We start from the raw sequence: 13,335 nt of genomic DNA, 5'->3' as shown, positions 1-13,335 counted from the left end.
GCAGAGATGCCTTTTCGGAGACAAGCTAGAAAACAGCTAAAAGCCAAATTCCAAGGGAAATAGCTAGGTTATCGAGCCACCATCGATAATTTCCCAGCTCTAGTTTCCATCTCTAGCACGTTGTTGTTGTTTTTCCCTATTTTCGCTTAAATTAATTTTTAAACCCTTTAAGGGTATTATAATTCTATTCGAAATTGCTACAATTTGAATTTTCAAAAAGAATCCTACAAAATACCTTACCGATAATATCGAATTTTCGCTTTCGATATATATCGTTAAAACACCGCCAAACTTCGTGTTTTTTATTTCCTTAGAACAGCCAAACTATTAACAAAATAAAATGCACACCACTGCGTTTCTAAAATATATTAAGTATCGCAAGAAGCTATTCTGAAATGGCAGCAAGTACGACTCTAAGCCTAATTCTAATTCAAGTCGGGGGACTTTAGCTTTACATCTTTGAAAAAGCAATGGATTCCTCACAGCTCCAATGATAACAGCTTAAAATTAAACGCAGCTCCTACTCAGCTTTCTCGTGCTCCTCGGTGGCCAACGATGTGTCTTCCTGGTTTTTTCGTCCCTGACGCGCTCGCTCCCTGATTTGAGCCGTTTTCAACGAGACCATCAGCTGCGTGGAGTTGTAGAGCCAAGTTCCCTGCAAAATCACCAGGTCATTGACCCCTGTCCGCAGTTTCTATGGCGTTACTTACGATCAACAGCATGCAGTTGAGGAGTATGGGAATGGAGAAGACTGTCGAGATAAACAGCCCGTTGCTATCAAAGTACTGCTGCTTGGAGAAGGAGCTCCAGTTCTGGGCCGCGTACTCGTTGATGCTCTCCGTGAAGTAAACCGCCAGCACTGCAGATAACAAGAAAAACAATTAAACAACAACAAGAAACAATTCGGCCGTAGAATCCCCACGTACGCAGTACCAGGAACAGAAAGACCTGGAAGTTGGTGTTGTTCCGGCTGAGTAGAGCTGTTGCTGTGGTCAGGACATGCACCAAAACTAGGCCAATCAGCCACGGATCTGTCCAATCAATCTGAAATCAATCAGTTATTATTAAAAGCACAAAACCGTGCCACTAGTGAACGTACGCTGAGGAGAAACGTCCAGTAGCCGGTGACTTCGTTCACTTCCGTTTGGCCCGGATGCATTGTCTTGCTTTTGTTAAAGTTCGGTTCAGTGTAAAGACAGTTAATTTGGTTAATTTCGAGCAAAGCTGTATTATTGACGATTTTGTTTACTTTGACAACCGGTTAAAAAAAAAAAAACAAACAAATGTATCGATACATCGATATTTTTGAAAGAAATATTTGTATCGAGATATTTTCGGTGCTATTTTTTAAATGCCAAAGAGTAATTGTAAAACTTGGGTTTTTATTAGTTCTTTATAAATTGCAAATAAATGTTACACATTAATTTTTTTTCCCGTTTTTAAATAATATCAAAAATACTACACTGTCGATATATTAGGGTGCCTACACACTGCAACATTCCAGCCTGTCATTCCGCCTGAAATGTGAAAGAGTAATTGTAAAACTTGGGTTTTTATTTATTTATTTTTTATTCCTTATAAATTTAAAAGAAATGTTACACATTAATTTTTTCCGTTTTTTTAAATATCAAAAATACCACTCTATCGATATAGTAGGGCTCCCACACACTGCGTCATTCAGCCTGTCATTCCGCCTGAACGTCTCGATACGCCTGTCAGTAGACACAACATTAAAACGGAGAAATATCACAAAGAATTCGTTGAAAAAACATTCAAAATTGTAGTTAATAAGTCGACTCAACTGAATCCAAGTCAACCAGTTGAGCAGGAGACGTGTGAGCAACCACATAGTGGCCGATATTAGAAGGAATCTTCACAAGCGGAGCCATAGATGTGGCATCGTCCACAAAACTCCCAGGGCACCACATTCGCTTAGAGACAAGTGGAAGTGGTGGTGGGTGCAGCAGCAGCACAAGCAGCAGCAACAGCAACAGCACCAGTAGCGGTTTCTGGCCGAGATCACTGCATGTGGACACGGACTTGCCGCACCTGAAAGGTCACTCCGTAACAACGACACGTAACGGCGAGCGGTTCAAGGACGCTCGGCTGAGACTTAGCGCTCAGCGAAGGGGGACCCGCAAGAGCAGCAGTGCCCGGGCGCTAGGCAAGCCGAAGCCCCTGTCCTTCGGCAGCTGGCTGCGCCGCTCCGCCCTCTGGTCCACCAGTGTCCACGCGCCCCACTCCCACGTCAAGCGACTGCTGCGAAAGATGGCCGTCAAGCAGAACAACAGTGAGGCTGGCGAGGCCCCGGAAAATGCCGGAGGCAGCGGCAGCGGTCTGCCCCCCAATGCCAAGCCCAGCACCTCAAACGGAATAAAAATCATTGCCGATGGAAACGGCGCCGCCGAAAGCATGGAAACGGGTTCGTCCGCCGGCGAGGGCTCCGGCCCCAGTCGCCAGGGCAAGCGAGACTTTAATACGCTGCTAAGCAACCTGCAGAGTCTGGAGCCGGCGGAGGAGACGGTCCAAATGTACGAGCGGGTGATTGTGGACCTGGCACGCATGCAGATGCCCCTGGCGCCTTCGGAGCTGAAGCGCTTCAAGGAGGACGTGATCAAGGTGGGCGCATATTTGGCCGCTCGCAACGAGAAGTTCCATCAGATGTTCTACCTGCGGGTCGTCTACGAGCTAATCACCAAGTCCCCCTCCGATCGGGCGCCCTCTTGTGCGGTGGCTGTTGTATTCAAGCTGTTCGATAGCACCCAGATCCTGGAGGCGGTGCACTCGCTTCTGGAGCAGAATGTGCATGATTCCAGCATTCAAAAAACGGTGGGTCTGCTCTGCGAATGGATAACGTATTGCAGCTTCTGCAGCAATCTGAATCTGTGGGTGATGGCTCTGCTCACCGGGCTGGAGGAACAGGGCAAGCGTGCTCTTCTCGACGAGATTGCGTTGGAAAATATTGATAAGCTCTTTAAGCTGCTCATCATTCCGGTGCTGCGGCCCAAGGCCGCCCCGATAGTTTTCCATATGCTGTCGACGACTAATTACACGCCCGAGGTTTTTCACAAGGTAAGGAGGTAATTACTCCTATCTAGGGGACTTTAATGAATTTCCGAATTCGTTGCAGATATTGCCAAAGATCCCCCGTGTCCTGCACTTTATAAAGATACAGTTGAATACAGCGGACGAGAATGAGCTGGAGATTCGCGATTGTCTGCAGCAGCTAGTGGACCTCACCAGCGCTTTGATGCTGCACTTTCACGAGCACGACGAGCTCTATACGCCGGTCAAGAAGACGCTGCAGATGTATAACCCCTCGGCGAACTGTGTGGCCCTGGCGCGGGCCATGCACGAGAGTGCCCAGCCATGGGGTCGGCGGAATGCGCGAGTGGGGCTGGTTAACCTGGGCAACACCTGCTACATGAACAGCGTACTCCAGGCGCTGGCCATGACAAGCGAGTAAGTGAAAACGGAGCCATAGCGTAAACATAAATATAAATTCTGGTAGGAACTGCTTATGTTTATGGTATAGTTTTGGATTACCCTTTCGTCTTAATTTTCTTGATTTCCTCGTAATGTCTTTAATATACTTTTCGCTGTTTTACAGCTTTAGCCGGCAGATTCTGCTCATAGAGTGCGACTCGCTGCTGCTGAAGAAGGTGCAGCAGCAGATAGCCTTGATGCATCACTCGATGCGCTATGAGCTGACGCCGTCACGAGTGCTAGACGCCACCCGGCCACCTGGCTTTATGCCGGGGCTGCAGCAGGACAGCTCCGAGTTCCTAGGTCATCTGCTCGACCTGCTGCACGAGCAAGAGATCAAAAGCTCCTCCTCGGAGACGGCTCCGAAGCCCGGCGACGAATTGCTCAGCGAGGAGATCGTGACCAGCGGGGTGATACCCTACAACAGCAATGATCATGAACTTAGCAGCGGTTGCAGCAGCGCCAATAAGACAGCTCCCAATCCGCCCGCAACACCCACCAAAGGCACAAACGGCAGCTCTCAGCAGGGACTTTCCCCGAAGCTAGCTTCCACCATCGATAAGACTTTCGCCGGGAAGCTGTCGACCACCTATCGGTGCCTGAGTTGTGGCTGGGAGAGCCGCAATGAGGATAGCTTCAGGGAGCTTCAGCTATCCTTCCCAGACGTCAAGGACGACTGCGGAGCTACCAACTACTCGGTGCAGGACCTCATCGAGTACTTCTGTTCGCCGGAGAAGCTGGACGGCGACAATCAGTACCACTGTCCGTGCTGCAAGAAGCATTGCGATGGAGAACGACACATCGGGGTCACCCAGGCGCCCAGGAACCTAATCCTTACGCTCAAGCAGTTCAAGTACGACCAGAAGTACCACTATCGCACCAAGTTGATGCACAAGGTGTTCCACGACGAGAGTGTGAGTATCCGGAGGCGTTTACCTTTCGGCTTTCGTTCTGATTATATATTTCTCTCTTGCCCACAGGTAACCGTCAAGATGTGCGCCACCGACTCGCTGCAGGAGATGTCCACGGTGCACTATGACCTCTATGCTGGCGTGGTGCACTCCGGCTTCAGCATGGACTCCGGCCACTACTTTACGTTTGCAGCGGATCAGTCGAAGAACTGGTACAAGTTCAACGACAACCTGGTGACCCATTCGCAGCCGGAGGAGATGCACAACCTCACCTCGCCCAATACGCCCTACATACTCTTCTACAAGATGTGTGCTCGCTCCAACGAATCAAATGGTGCGTCCTCCGCCAGCTGCAGCTCGAGCATAAACGGAGGATCGGTGGCGGGGGGAGGCCATCAGGTGGTCTCGGTGCCGATATCGCCGCCACTGACGCTGGAGGAATTGCCCCGCCAACTGCGCGACTATGTCAAAAAGGACAACCACATGTACAACGAGGAGTTGCGGATGCAGCGCTATAAGCGAGGCGCCACCGGTGGACACAACAATGGATTTGTTAGCCGTCACAACTACGACGGGGAAGGGGATGACGACGATGATGACCAGGAACTGCCGCCGTCCGGCGGATGCGGTGGCAATGGCCTGGGCATGAACATCAATCGTTTTGTCTACTGAGGCGATCGGTGGAGCGAGGGGAGCGAGCAGACTGGAAGTCACCACTAGACTACATACACACACAACCATATATATATATAAATATATATATATAGTATATATATATATTTGTCTACTTTATAAAAGAAACGCGCATACTAATCTCTAAATGTTACATACAAATATATATATATATATAGAGCCGATCGAGATACATACGATACACAAGGCTATAATAGCGTATGTGGCCGCTCTGCGCTCTCCGTTCGCTCTTCCGTTGTTTTCCATACTCCATTTCCACACTAATCCCCGAAATCCAGTTTCGAACTCCCCAACGAACTCCACTCCACTCCATCCACTCTCATACATACGCGAAACTATGAATGTATTGTTATGATTTTTTTGTTTTTGTTAACACAAACATAGTTTTTAGAACGAGCATACATATACATATATATATGCGTACACACACATATATATACTGATACTGATAACAATTAAAAATGCATCTGAAATTGCCAGAGAAGCGAAACAGAGAGATGGAGAGCTATATACTCGAGGATCTAAGAAGACCACTGACTTCCAAAGCAGACAAGCAGCTAAATCAGAGGAGAAGGCACACACTAGCTTCAGCTCGGAGAAGGATATCATCACAGCGAGCGGGGAGCATTAGGGACCCTCCCCCGACAATGACTTGTACAAAAGTGAGCTGGTTAATACCCCAAAATCTACGTATTATTAGTTTCCCTGTTGATTTTTTGTTAAAAACGAATTTGTAATCGATATTCAACACAACTCTTTGGAATCTGGTGAGCAGAGAACGGCGATTAACTTGGATATTATTGCAATTAAATTGGAATAATTTCAAAGAACCTTTGTATATGGTGTATGTCTATTGATAACCAAAATCTATACTATATGCTATGCTATAAGTGTATCAATAAAGAGAAAAGAACAAGCCCAGAAGCATTTGTGTGCGGATTTTTATTATATCCTTGGAGGCTATATATTATCAGTCGGAAGTTTGCCAGGCAGTGAAGGAGTCCTTTCCGACCCCATAAATCATATATATTCTTGATCAGCATCAACAGCCGAATCGTTTTAGCCATGTCCGAAGAGAAAAATATTTTTTTCAAAAATTGATAAGGAGGACATCGTTAAAAATGTCAAAAATTTGCCAATATTTATATTTTTTAAAATTATAAATTAAGTCAGCAGATTTATTAACTTAAATAAACCAAATGCAGAACAGCTTTTCGAACTGAAATTAATTAATTTTTGGCCGAGTTATGACATTTTTATACCCTTGCAGGGTATTATAATTTCAGTCAGAAGTTTGCAACGCAATGAATAAGACGTTTCCGACCCCATAAACCATATATATTCTTGATCAGCATCAACAGAGGAATCTTTCTAGATATGTCTGGAAGAAATCGATTTTTTGGCCATTTTTGCAAAATTTTATAGGGGTTACCTCATTAAAATTTTTAATTTTGATAAAAAATTGAATTTTCAAAATTTTTAAATGAAGTATGCAGATTTATTAACTGTAGAAAATCTTGCACAGAACAGTTATCCGATTTAAAATTAATGCTCTTTTGGCCCAGTTATGATATTTTTAATTTAAAAAAAAACAAGAAGTTTTTTATGTAAAAAATCAGATTTTATAATACAAAATAATATTTTTCTAAGTCAAGGAATCATTTCCGACCCCATAAACCATATATATTCTTGATCAGCATCAACAGGGGAATCTTTGTAGACATGTCCGGAAGAAATTGATTTTTTGGCCATTTTTGCGAAATTTGATAAGGGGTTACATCATTAAAATTCGCAAAATGGCCAAAAATTTTGATATCTTAAAATTTTAAATTTGGTATGCAGTTTTTTTAAATTAATAAAAACTAACACAAAACTGCTTTCCGAATCGAAATTAATGCAGTTTTGGCTTAGTTATGATATATTTTAATTGTAACCTGCAAGGGTATACAAACTCTGGCTGGCCAAAGTTAGTTTTCTTTCTTGTTAAATTTAAAAAATTTTAAAAATTAAAGCTACTTATATATAAGTCTTATCTAATTAATATAAAAAAATCGACCTCATAAATCATATATATTCTTGATCAGCATCAAAAGCCGAGTATTTTTCTTTCAATTGGGTGGAAAATGTTTTATTTTCCCATTCATAATTTTATCTGATATGCTGATTTGTTAATCTAATAAAAGCCAACACAAAAAGGCTTTCCGAATTTAAATGAATTCATTTTTTGTCCAAGTTAAGATACATTCCAATTGCAAACTGCTTGGGTGAACAGACTTTGACTTCCAGAAGTTACATTCCTTTCTTGTTAGTCGTGATATATGACCCAGACTTAGTACTTAAGATTCCAGATAACTAGCCAAAGTCCAGCATAATTATCCGCTTAAATGTGTTAATTTATTGATAAATTCTTCAGACAAAGTGCTTTTTTTATATAAACATAAACAAGGTTAATGGTGACTTCCATTAAGGTATTAATCATTTTAAAATCTTGATTTAGTCAGTAATGTCATATTTTGTTCGTTTAATTTGTTCGCTTTCAGGCCGTAAAGTACCTCTTCTTTGACAGAGAATCTCCCACTAGAGGTACGGCTCTGCCTGCTCCTCCACCCAGGCAATGTGGGAGTTGACGCTGGTGTACACTCCTGGGAATCCCTCCCTGCCACAGCCCACGCCCCAAGACACTATGCCCACCTGAACTCCATCCACAACCAGGGGACCGCCGGAATCTCCATTGCAGGTATCCTTGCCGCCTTCCAAGAAGCCAGCGCAAATCATCTCATCTGTGATGGTGTAGTCCTTGGTCAGGTACTGGGATCCGCATGTGCTCCTTTCCACAATTTGCAGCTCGACGGCACGCAGCATAGCAGGCAGGGCCTCATCCTCTTCGGTCCGCTTGCCCCAGCCACTGACCACGGCATGGGCGCCCGATGGAGGAGCCTCCAGGGCCAAGGCAATAGGCTGAACCAGGGCGGAATACTCCAATGGCTCGCGGGTAATGATCAATCCAATATCATTCACATAGGTCTTCTTGTTGTAGCCACTGTGGTAGATCAGCTTGCTGACCTTCACGCCCTCCTCCTCCAGGTCAGCGATCGAGTTCTGGCCAGCCACGATCCGGATGTAGGAGGCAAAGCGTCCCTTGACGCAGTGAGCGGCTGTGACCACCACCTTGGGGGCGTAGATACTGCCGCCGCAGATGTGGAGCAGCATGTAGGTCTCCAGACGAACCGAGACCTGGTACGGATAGTTGGCAATGTCCGCCTGATCGCCACCCACAATGAGTGGGTTTATGAAGGCGGAATTCACAAGGATTAGAGGGGCAAGCAGCCCCAAAAGAAACAGTCCCAAGCGTAGCGACATTTTCACAATTCTAAGGGGTGGTTCGATTTGGACTCCTTATATAGGGCCATAGTCAGCGGCTTATCACTTATCACGAAATGGCGAAATTGGCGATCATCCCCGATCCCCGATAGGTATTTTGGATTTTTTTTCCATAAAATTCAGCAACGATATCGTAAAGTTTATGGGACGGACGTTTTATATCCATTATAAACTGGCCTGACCGAAGGCGGTGGTCTTCTAAAGACCCAAATGGCCACAAAGCCAGAGGAAAGCCAACTGGCCAAGCTAGAACCATTTGGGGATTATCAGTAAGTTAATGGTTGAGTCACCGCCCGGCCTTATATCATTAACCATCGAACTTTACTCGTGAAGACTGACGAGGATGTCTAGGTGTTGAGGTGTAATCTGGTCGGCGGGAAGCCCGCCTATTCATCATGTCTCCAGATAAGGGGGGAGAGATTTATTTTCTATGTTAATCTCTGGCGGTACTTGGGCACCCAAAGCCACAGTCAGTACAAGAGGCTATAGTCTAATCGGGGCTGATAACCATAATTGTGCCACCAATAACGATTATTTAAAGGAAAACCATTAGATAGGAATCCAAATTGTTTTATAATTGAAATTCTACTACTATACTATGAGTAAGTAGAAGGTGGAGGAGGTGCACATAGCACATCCAACTATGATCCCTTGTTTGCCCAAGATACTAGTAATTTCGCGGAAATGATTCCCAAAGTTTTGGTCAACATTTATGATGACGTTAAAAGGCCTGAGCCCCCGAGCATCGACCACTCTGTAAATATAAATGATTGATGTAATCCAGCGACGATAGGAGGAGGCCCGGCCCGCCTGGGATCGAACCTGGTCCGAGCAAAGTTCGTTACACTGTGCACAAATAGGCGCAGAGAACGGATAATTGATTGCCACGCCACTTGGCGCGGAGGCGCAGCATCCCCAGCATCGTATCCACTTCTAGCTACTTAGCACTTCGAGTGCCGCCGACTAGTTAGCAATTACTATACTCGATATCGGGTACCTGCAGTACCTCTAGGGGGGATATAGAGGTGGCTCCAGCTCACGTACGCGCCGAGCAGCGGCGGCGTCTTTTTCGGCATGTGTAAGCCGAGCTTGATCGGCCCAAATTGGTTATAAATAGACGCTCAGCCGGCGGAGGTCCCGCATTTGCAGCTCAACTGTCGGCGGATAAGTAGCCCTAAAATCGGAAATATATATAAAGCTATATACTAGCGTAATATAACTTCACCGTCTAAGTGCGGCAAGGACTTGCAAGTGATTAAGATTTGTGTGAATTAAGTCAAAATGTTTGTGGAAAAAGTGGTGAGTGGTAAAAGATATAAAAGGAGATTGAAAGTGGTTATAAAATAAGGTCAAGAAAATGGATGAAACTATAAAAAAATCAAGTTGAACCAATGGAAATACTAAATCCTTTATTAGAAAATATTCAACAAACTAAAAAAATGTATCGTAAAAGTGTTTAAACATAAACTGTGTTCCCCTGTAACTCTCGATTACCATAAATTTAAATTCATTTTAAAGTCTTAACTGAATTATCTCACCTCTGTTGGCTTTTTAGCCGGAATTACTGGCAACAACGAGTCCCTCGTTTGGTAGAAGACCATTATGATAATTTATGAAATTAGTGGGAAATAATCATGATGTGTATTGATTAGTGGCCAGGTGCCAATTGGCGAGCAAATAAACGCTCGGGTTCTGCACACCTCGCAGCCTGGATACGCTGCCGTGCCCAAAAAGAAATAGAAGACGTCGTCGCAAGTGCGGAGCGGAAGCCTTCTGGACGCTTCACAGGTTTTTTCGGTTTCTGCTCAAATATTGATCAGATCAAACAGGGGTTGTTGGACCTCAGCCTTGGCACGGGCCTCTGTGCGTTCGATTTCCTTGAGAGTTTCTAATTGCTATGAACAATATTTATTTCGAAGAGGCAGCAGCAGGCGTGGGCGTCTTAGGTCAGATTTTGGGTTCCTTCACAGTCAGTCATCAGCCTGACTCTCCTTGAGCTTTAAAAAATTATTTGAATCTAAATCAAAGCCATGCCTCGATCCCGATTCGATTTCCGGCAGATGGGCTTTGGCTCTGGTAATACCGCCAGCCTGTGGAAGCGTCTTACCTTCCTGGTGGCCATTCCGGCCATTGTTTTGTGCGCTGTCAACGCCTTCTCTGGGCACGGGCATCAGGAACGTGAGCCCTTCACCAAGTACGAGTATCTACGGCGAAGGACCAAGAGATTTCCTTGGGGCGATGGCGATCGCAGCCTGTTCCACAATGCCGACAAGAATGCCCTGTCCGAGGGCTACGAGGATGAGACTCCACCGGCGGAATAATATTCCAAAGCCAAAAACATGGTTTCTTCTTGAGTTTTTTGACCACTGGACAACTGCATTTTAGAGTATACTTTATCCAAAACTCAGGGATATCGTGGAGTCCCTGGACTGACGACCAAAACTTCTACATTTATAATCCACCAACTGCATGTGTTTCTTTGCAAACAATAAATTAACCATTGAAATCTGAGTCAGAGTCGGGTTTCACCTGACCATGAAACCTGACGGATGTGTGGCTAATTGCTGCTGTCCCATCCAGAACCGAAATCTGCCCTGACACATCACATCATGTGGGAACTGGCCGGGCAACAATGCCTCTGTCCCTGGTGATCATCATTTGTCATCTTTTGTGGCTCGGCGTAACCTGTTGCACCATTGACACCAAAAACCCGACCACGTACGACAAGGGCGGGGGCGAACCCAAATGCTTTAATCGATCTCCGAGCCGCACACGTACTTGTATCTTGTATCTGCTCTGCGATGCTAGGAGCTGCCATCGCCCATACGCCGTGTTGGCCCAAGCAATTCACACCGCAGTTAGATACATAACTTATACTTTCGTTGCCGATTACGATTACGATGCCGAAAAAAAACTTACGACACACGGCAAGGGCATGCCAAGTGCGCTCCCTGCTCCTCACCGAGATCTTAGTTAATTAGTTAACTCGAGGGCTGATGGAGTGCGTCGCCGCTCGATAACTGAATCAATATTGGCGCACGCAGGCAATTATCCACCTGACTGACCCGACCCTGATATATGTATCTCTTTGTCTCTCTCACAGTTTGAGCGTGCCACCAAGCTGGAGTTGTTCTCGCTCCTGCTGCTCATGGTGATCACTTTGAGTATCTACACATTCTATGCGACCTTAAACACGTACCTGAAATCGGTGCTTTTGATGCTGAGGCTTACGGGACCGCCATTGGTGCCATTTCTGGGAAACTGTCACCTGATCACGGACAAAGGGGGTGAGTTTACATACCTTAAGGTGAAGTATGTGTAGTCTAGATCTTGGAAAGGCTACCTAAAGTCCAATTTAAGAGGAAGTCTATGTTTTACAATATATTAATCACAATTTATCCCTAAAACCCCTCTTCCAGTGATGCAAAAATGGTGCGGCAATGCCTATAAGCTATATGGCTCCGTCGTACGCATTTGGGTACTCCTCTTCCCCTTCTTCGCCGTTCTAGATCCCGAAGATCTTCAGGTGATTCTCTCCTCCAAGAAACACACCAACAAGGCGTTCGTCTACCGGCTGATGCACAATTTCCTTGGTGATGGTCTCATCACCAGCAGTGGCTCCAAGTGGAGCAACCACCGGCGGCTCATTCAGCCTGCCTTCCATCTCAGCCTGCTGGAAAAATTCATTGACACCTTTGTGGATGCCTCACAGTCGCTGTACGAGAACCTAGATGCCTCTGCCAAGGGCCAGGACATCAACATAGCCAAGTATGTGAACAACTGCGTGGTGGGCATACTAAATGGTGAGTCTCTAGAGAGGATTAGTTTCTCCTGGTCATCAACTAACCTCTATATGACTTACCCACAGAGGCCGTTCTGGGCGTGCCCATCAAGAAGAGGGACCAGGATATGGTCAACATGGAGGACTCACCTTTCCGCCAGGGCAAGCTCATGATGCCCCAGCGCTTCACACGTCCTTGGCTGCTACTGGATGGAGTCTATCACTGGACCAATATGGCCAACGATGAGCTGAACCAGAAGAAGCGTCTTAATGACTTCACACGCCAGATGATCAAGCGACGTCGCCAGATGCAGAATAATAACAATGGGAACGACGAGCGCAGGTGCCTGCTGGACTTTATGATCGAGATCTCCGACAGCAATCCCGACTTCACCGAAGAGGACATCGTAAACGAGGCCTGCACTTTTATGTTGGCTGGCCAGGATTCCGTGGGCGCCGCCGTCGCCTTCACTCTTTTCCTGCTGACCCAGAATGCCGACTGTCAAGAGCGTTGTTGCCAGGAGCTGGAGACTATCTTTGAGGGCAGCAACAGGGCTCCTACGATGACGGATTTGCGGGAGATGCGCTACATGGAGATGTGCATCAAGGAGGCACTGCGTCTTTACCCCAGTGTGCCACTGATGTCCCGCAAGCTGGGCGAGGAGGTGCGCCTAAAGGATTACACACTGCCCGCCGGCAGCAATGTCTTGATCTGCCCCTATGCCACCCACCGGCTAGAGCACATCTACCCCGAACCGGAAAAGTTTATACCAGAGCGATTCTCCCCTGAGAACTCGGAGCACCGCCATCCGTACGCCTTTCTACCATTCAGTGCTGGGCCGAGGTACTGCATTGGCAATCGTTTTGCCATTATGGAGATGAAGACCATAGTGTCGCGGCTGTTGCGTAGCTTCCACCTGCTACCCGTGCCAGGCAAGACTACCTTTGAGGCCACCTTCCGGATTACTCTTCGTGCTTCCGGCGGCCTGTGGGTGCACCTCAAGCCCCGCGATCACCCGCTAGCCGATCACTAACCCAAGAAAGGAGTTTCCTCCCGCACACACACAGATTTCGTTATCATTA

At 46.2% G+C, this 13,335-nt stretch overlaps 5 protein-coding genes across 5 annotated transcripts; 3 read left to right on the top strand and 2 right to left on the bottom strand.

Moving 5' to 3' along the window:
- Positions 1 to 351: 351 nt before the first annotated feature.
- Tmem18 (transmembrane protein 18) lies at positions 352 to 1,262 on the bottom strand. Its single transcript, XM_017164216.2, has 4 exons — positions 1,100 to 1,262; positions 927 to 1,044; positions 711 to 859; positions 352 to 655 (listed from the first exon to the last, which is right to left on the bottom strand). The coding sequence occupies exons 1-4, from the start codon at positions 1,157 to 1,159 to the stop codon at positions 521 to 523; spliced, it is 462 nt and encodes a 153-aa protein (XP_017019705.1). The 5' UTR covers positions 1,160 to 1,262; the 3' UTR covers positions 352 to 520.
- A 447-nt stretch (positions 1,263 to 1,709) lies between these two features.
- Positions 1,710 to 6,014, top strand: DUBAI (Deubiquitinating apoptotic inhibitor). The gene is made up of 4 exons (XM_017164468.2): positions 1,710 to 3,072; positions 3,131 to 3,462; positions 3,611 to 4,400; positions 4,467 to 6,014. The coding sequence occupies exons 1-4, from the start codon at positions 2,269 to 2,271 to the stop codon at positions 5,067 to 5,069; spliced, it is 2,529 nt and encodes an 842-aa protein (XP_017019957.1). The 5' UTR covers positions 1,710 to 2,268; the 3' UTR covers positions 5,070 to 6,014.
- Positions 6,015 to 7,426: 1,412 nt separating this feature from the next.
- Positions 7,427 to 8,463, bottom strand: LOC108072879 (trypsin delta). The gene has a single exon (XM_017164198.3). The coding sequence runs from the start codon at positions 8,448 to 8,450 to the stop codon at positions 7,668 to 7,670; it is 783 nt and encodes a 260-aa protein (XP_017019687.1). The 5' UTR covers positions 8,451 to 8,463; the 3' UTR covers positions 7,427 to 7,667.
- A 1,179-nt stretch (positions 8,464 to 9,642) lies between these two features.
- Cyp4aa1 (Probable cytochrome P450 4aa1) lies at positions 9,643 to 13,328 on the top strand. Its single transcript, XM_017164265.3, has 4 exons — positions 9,643 to 9,770; positions 11,575 to 11,758; positions 11,891 to 12,274; positions 12,340 to 13,328. Exons 1-4 carry the CDS (start codon positions 9,753 to 9,755, stop codon positions 13,284 to 13,286), a joined length of 1,533 nt encoding a protein of 510 aa, XP_017019754.1. The 5' UTR covers positions 9,643 to 9,752; the 3' UTR covers positions 13,287 to 13,328.
- On the top strand, positions 10,412 to 10,982 carry COX6AL (Cytochrome c oxidase subunit 6A-like). The gene has a single exon (XM_017164267.3). The coding sequence runs from the start codon at positions 10,502 to 10,504 to the stop codon at positions 10,790 to 10,792; it is 291 nt and encodes a 96-aa protein (XP_017019756.1). The 5' UTR covers positions 10,412 to 10,501; the 3' UTR covers positions 10,793 to 10,982.
- Positions 13,329 to 13,335: the final 7 nt, after the last annotated feature.

This window comes from Drosophila kikkawai, chromosome 2R, assembly GCF_030179895.1.
Source record: "Drosophila kikkawai strain 14028-0561.14 chromosome 2R, DkikHiC1v2, whole genome shotgun sequence".
Taxonomy (NCBI): Eukaryota; Metazoa; Arthropoda; class Insecta; order Diptera; family Drosophilidae; genus Drosophila; species Drosophila kikkawai.
The sequence above is the reverse complement of the archived record's forward strand: the minus strand, read 5'-3'. Positions and strand labels throughout refer to the sequence as shown.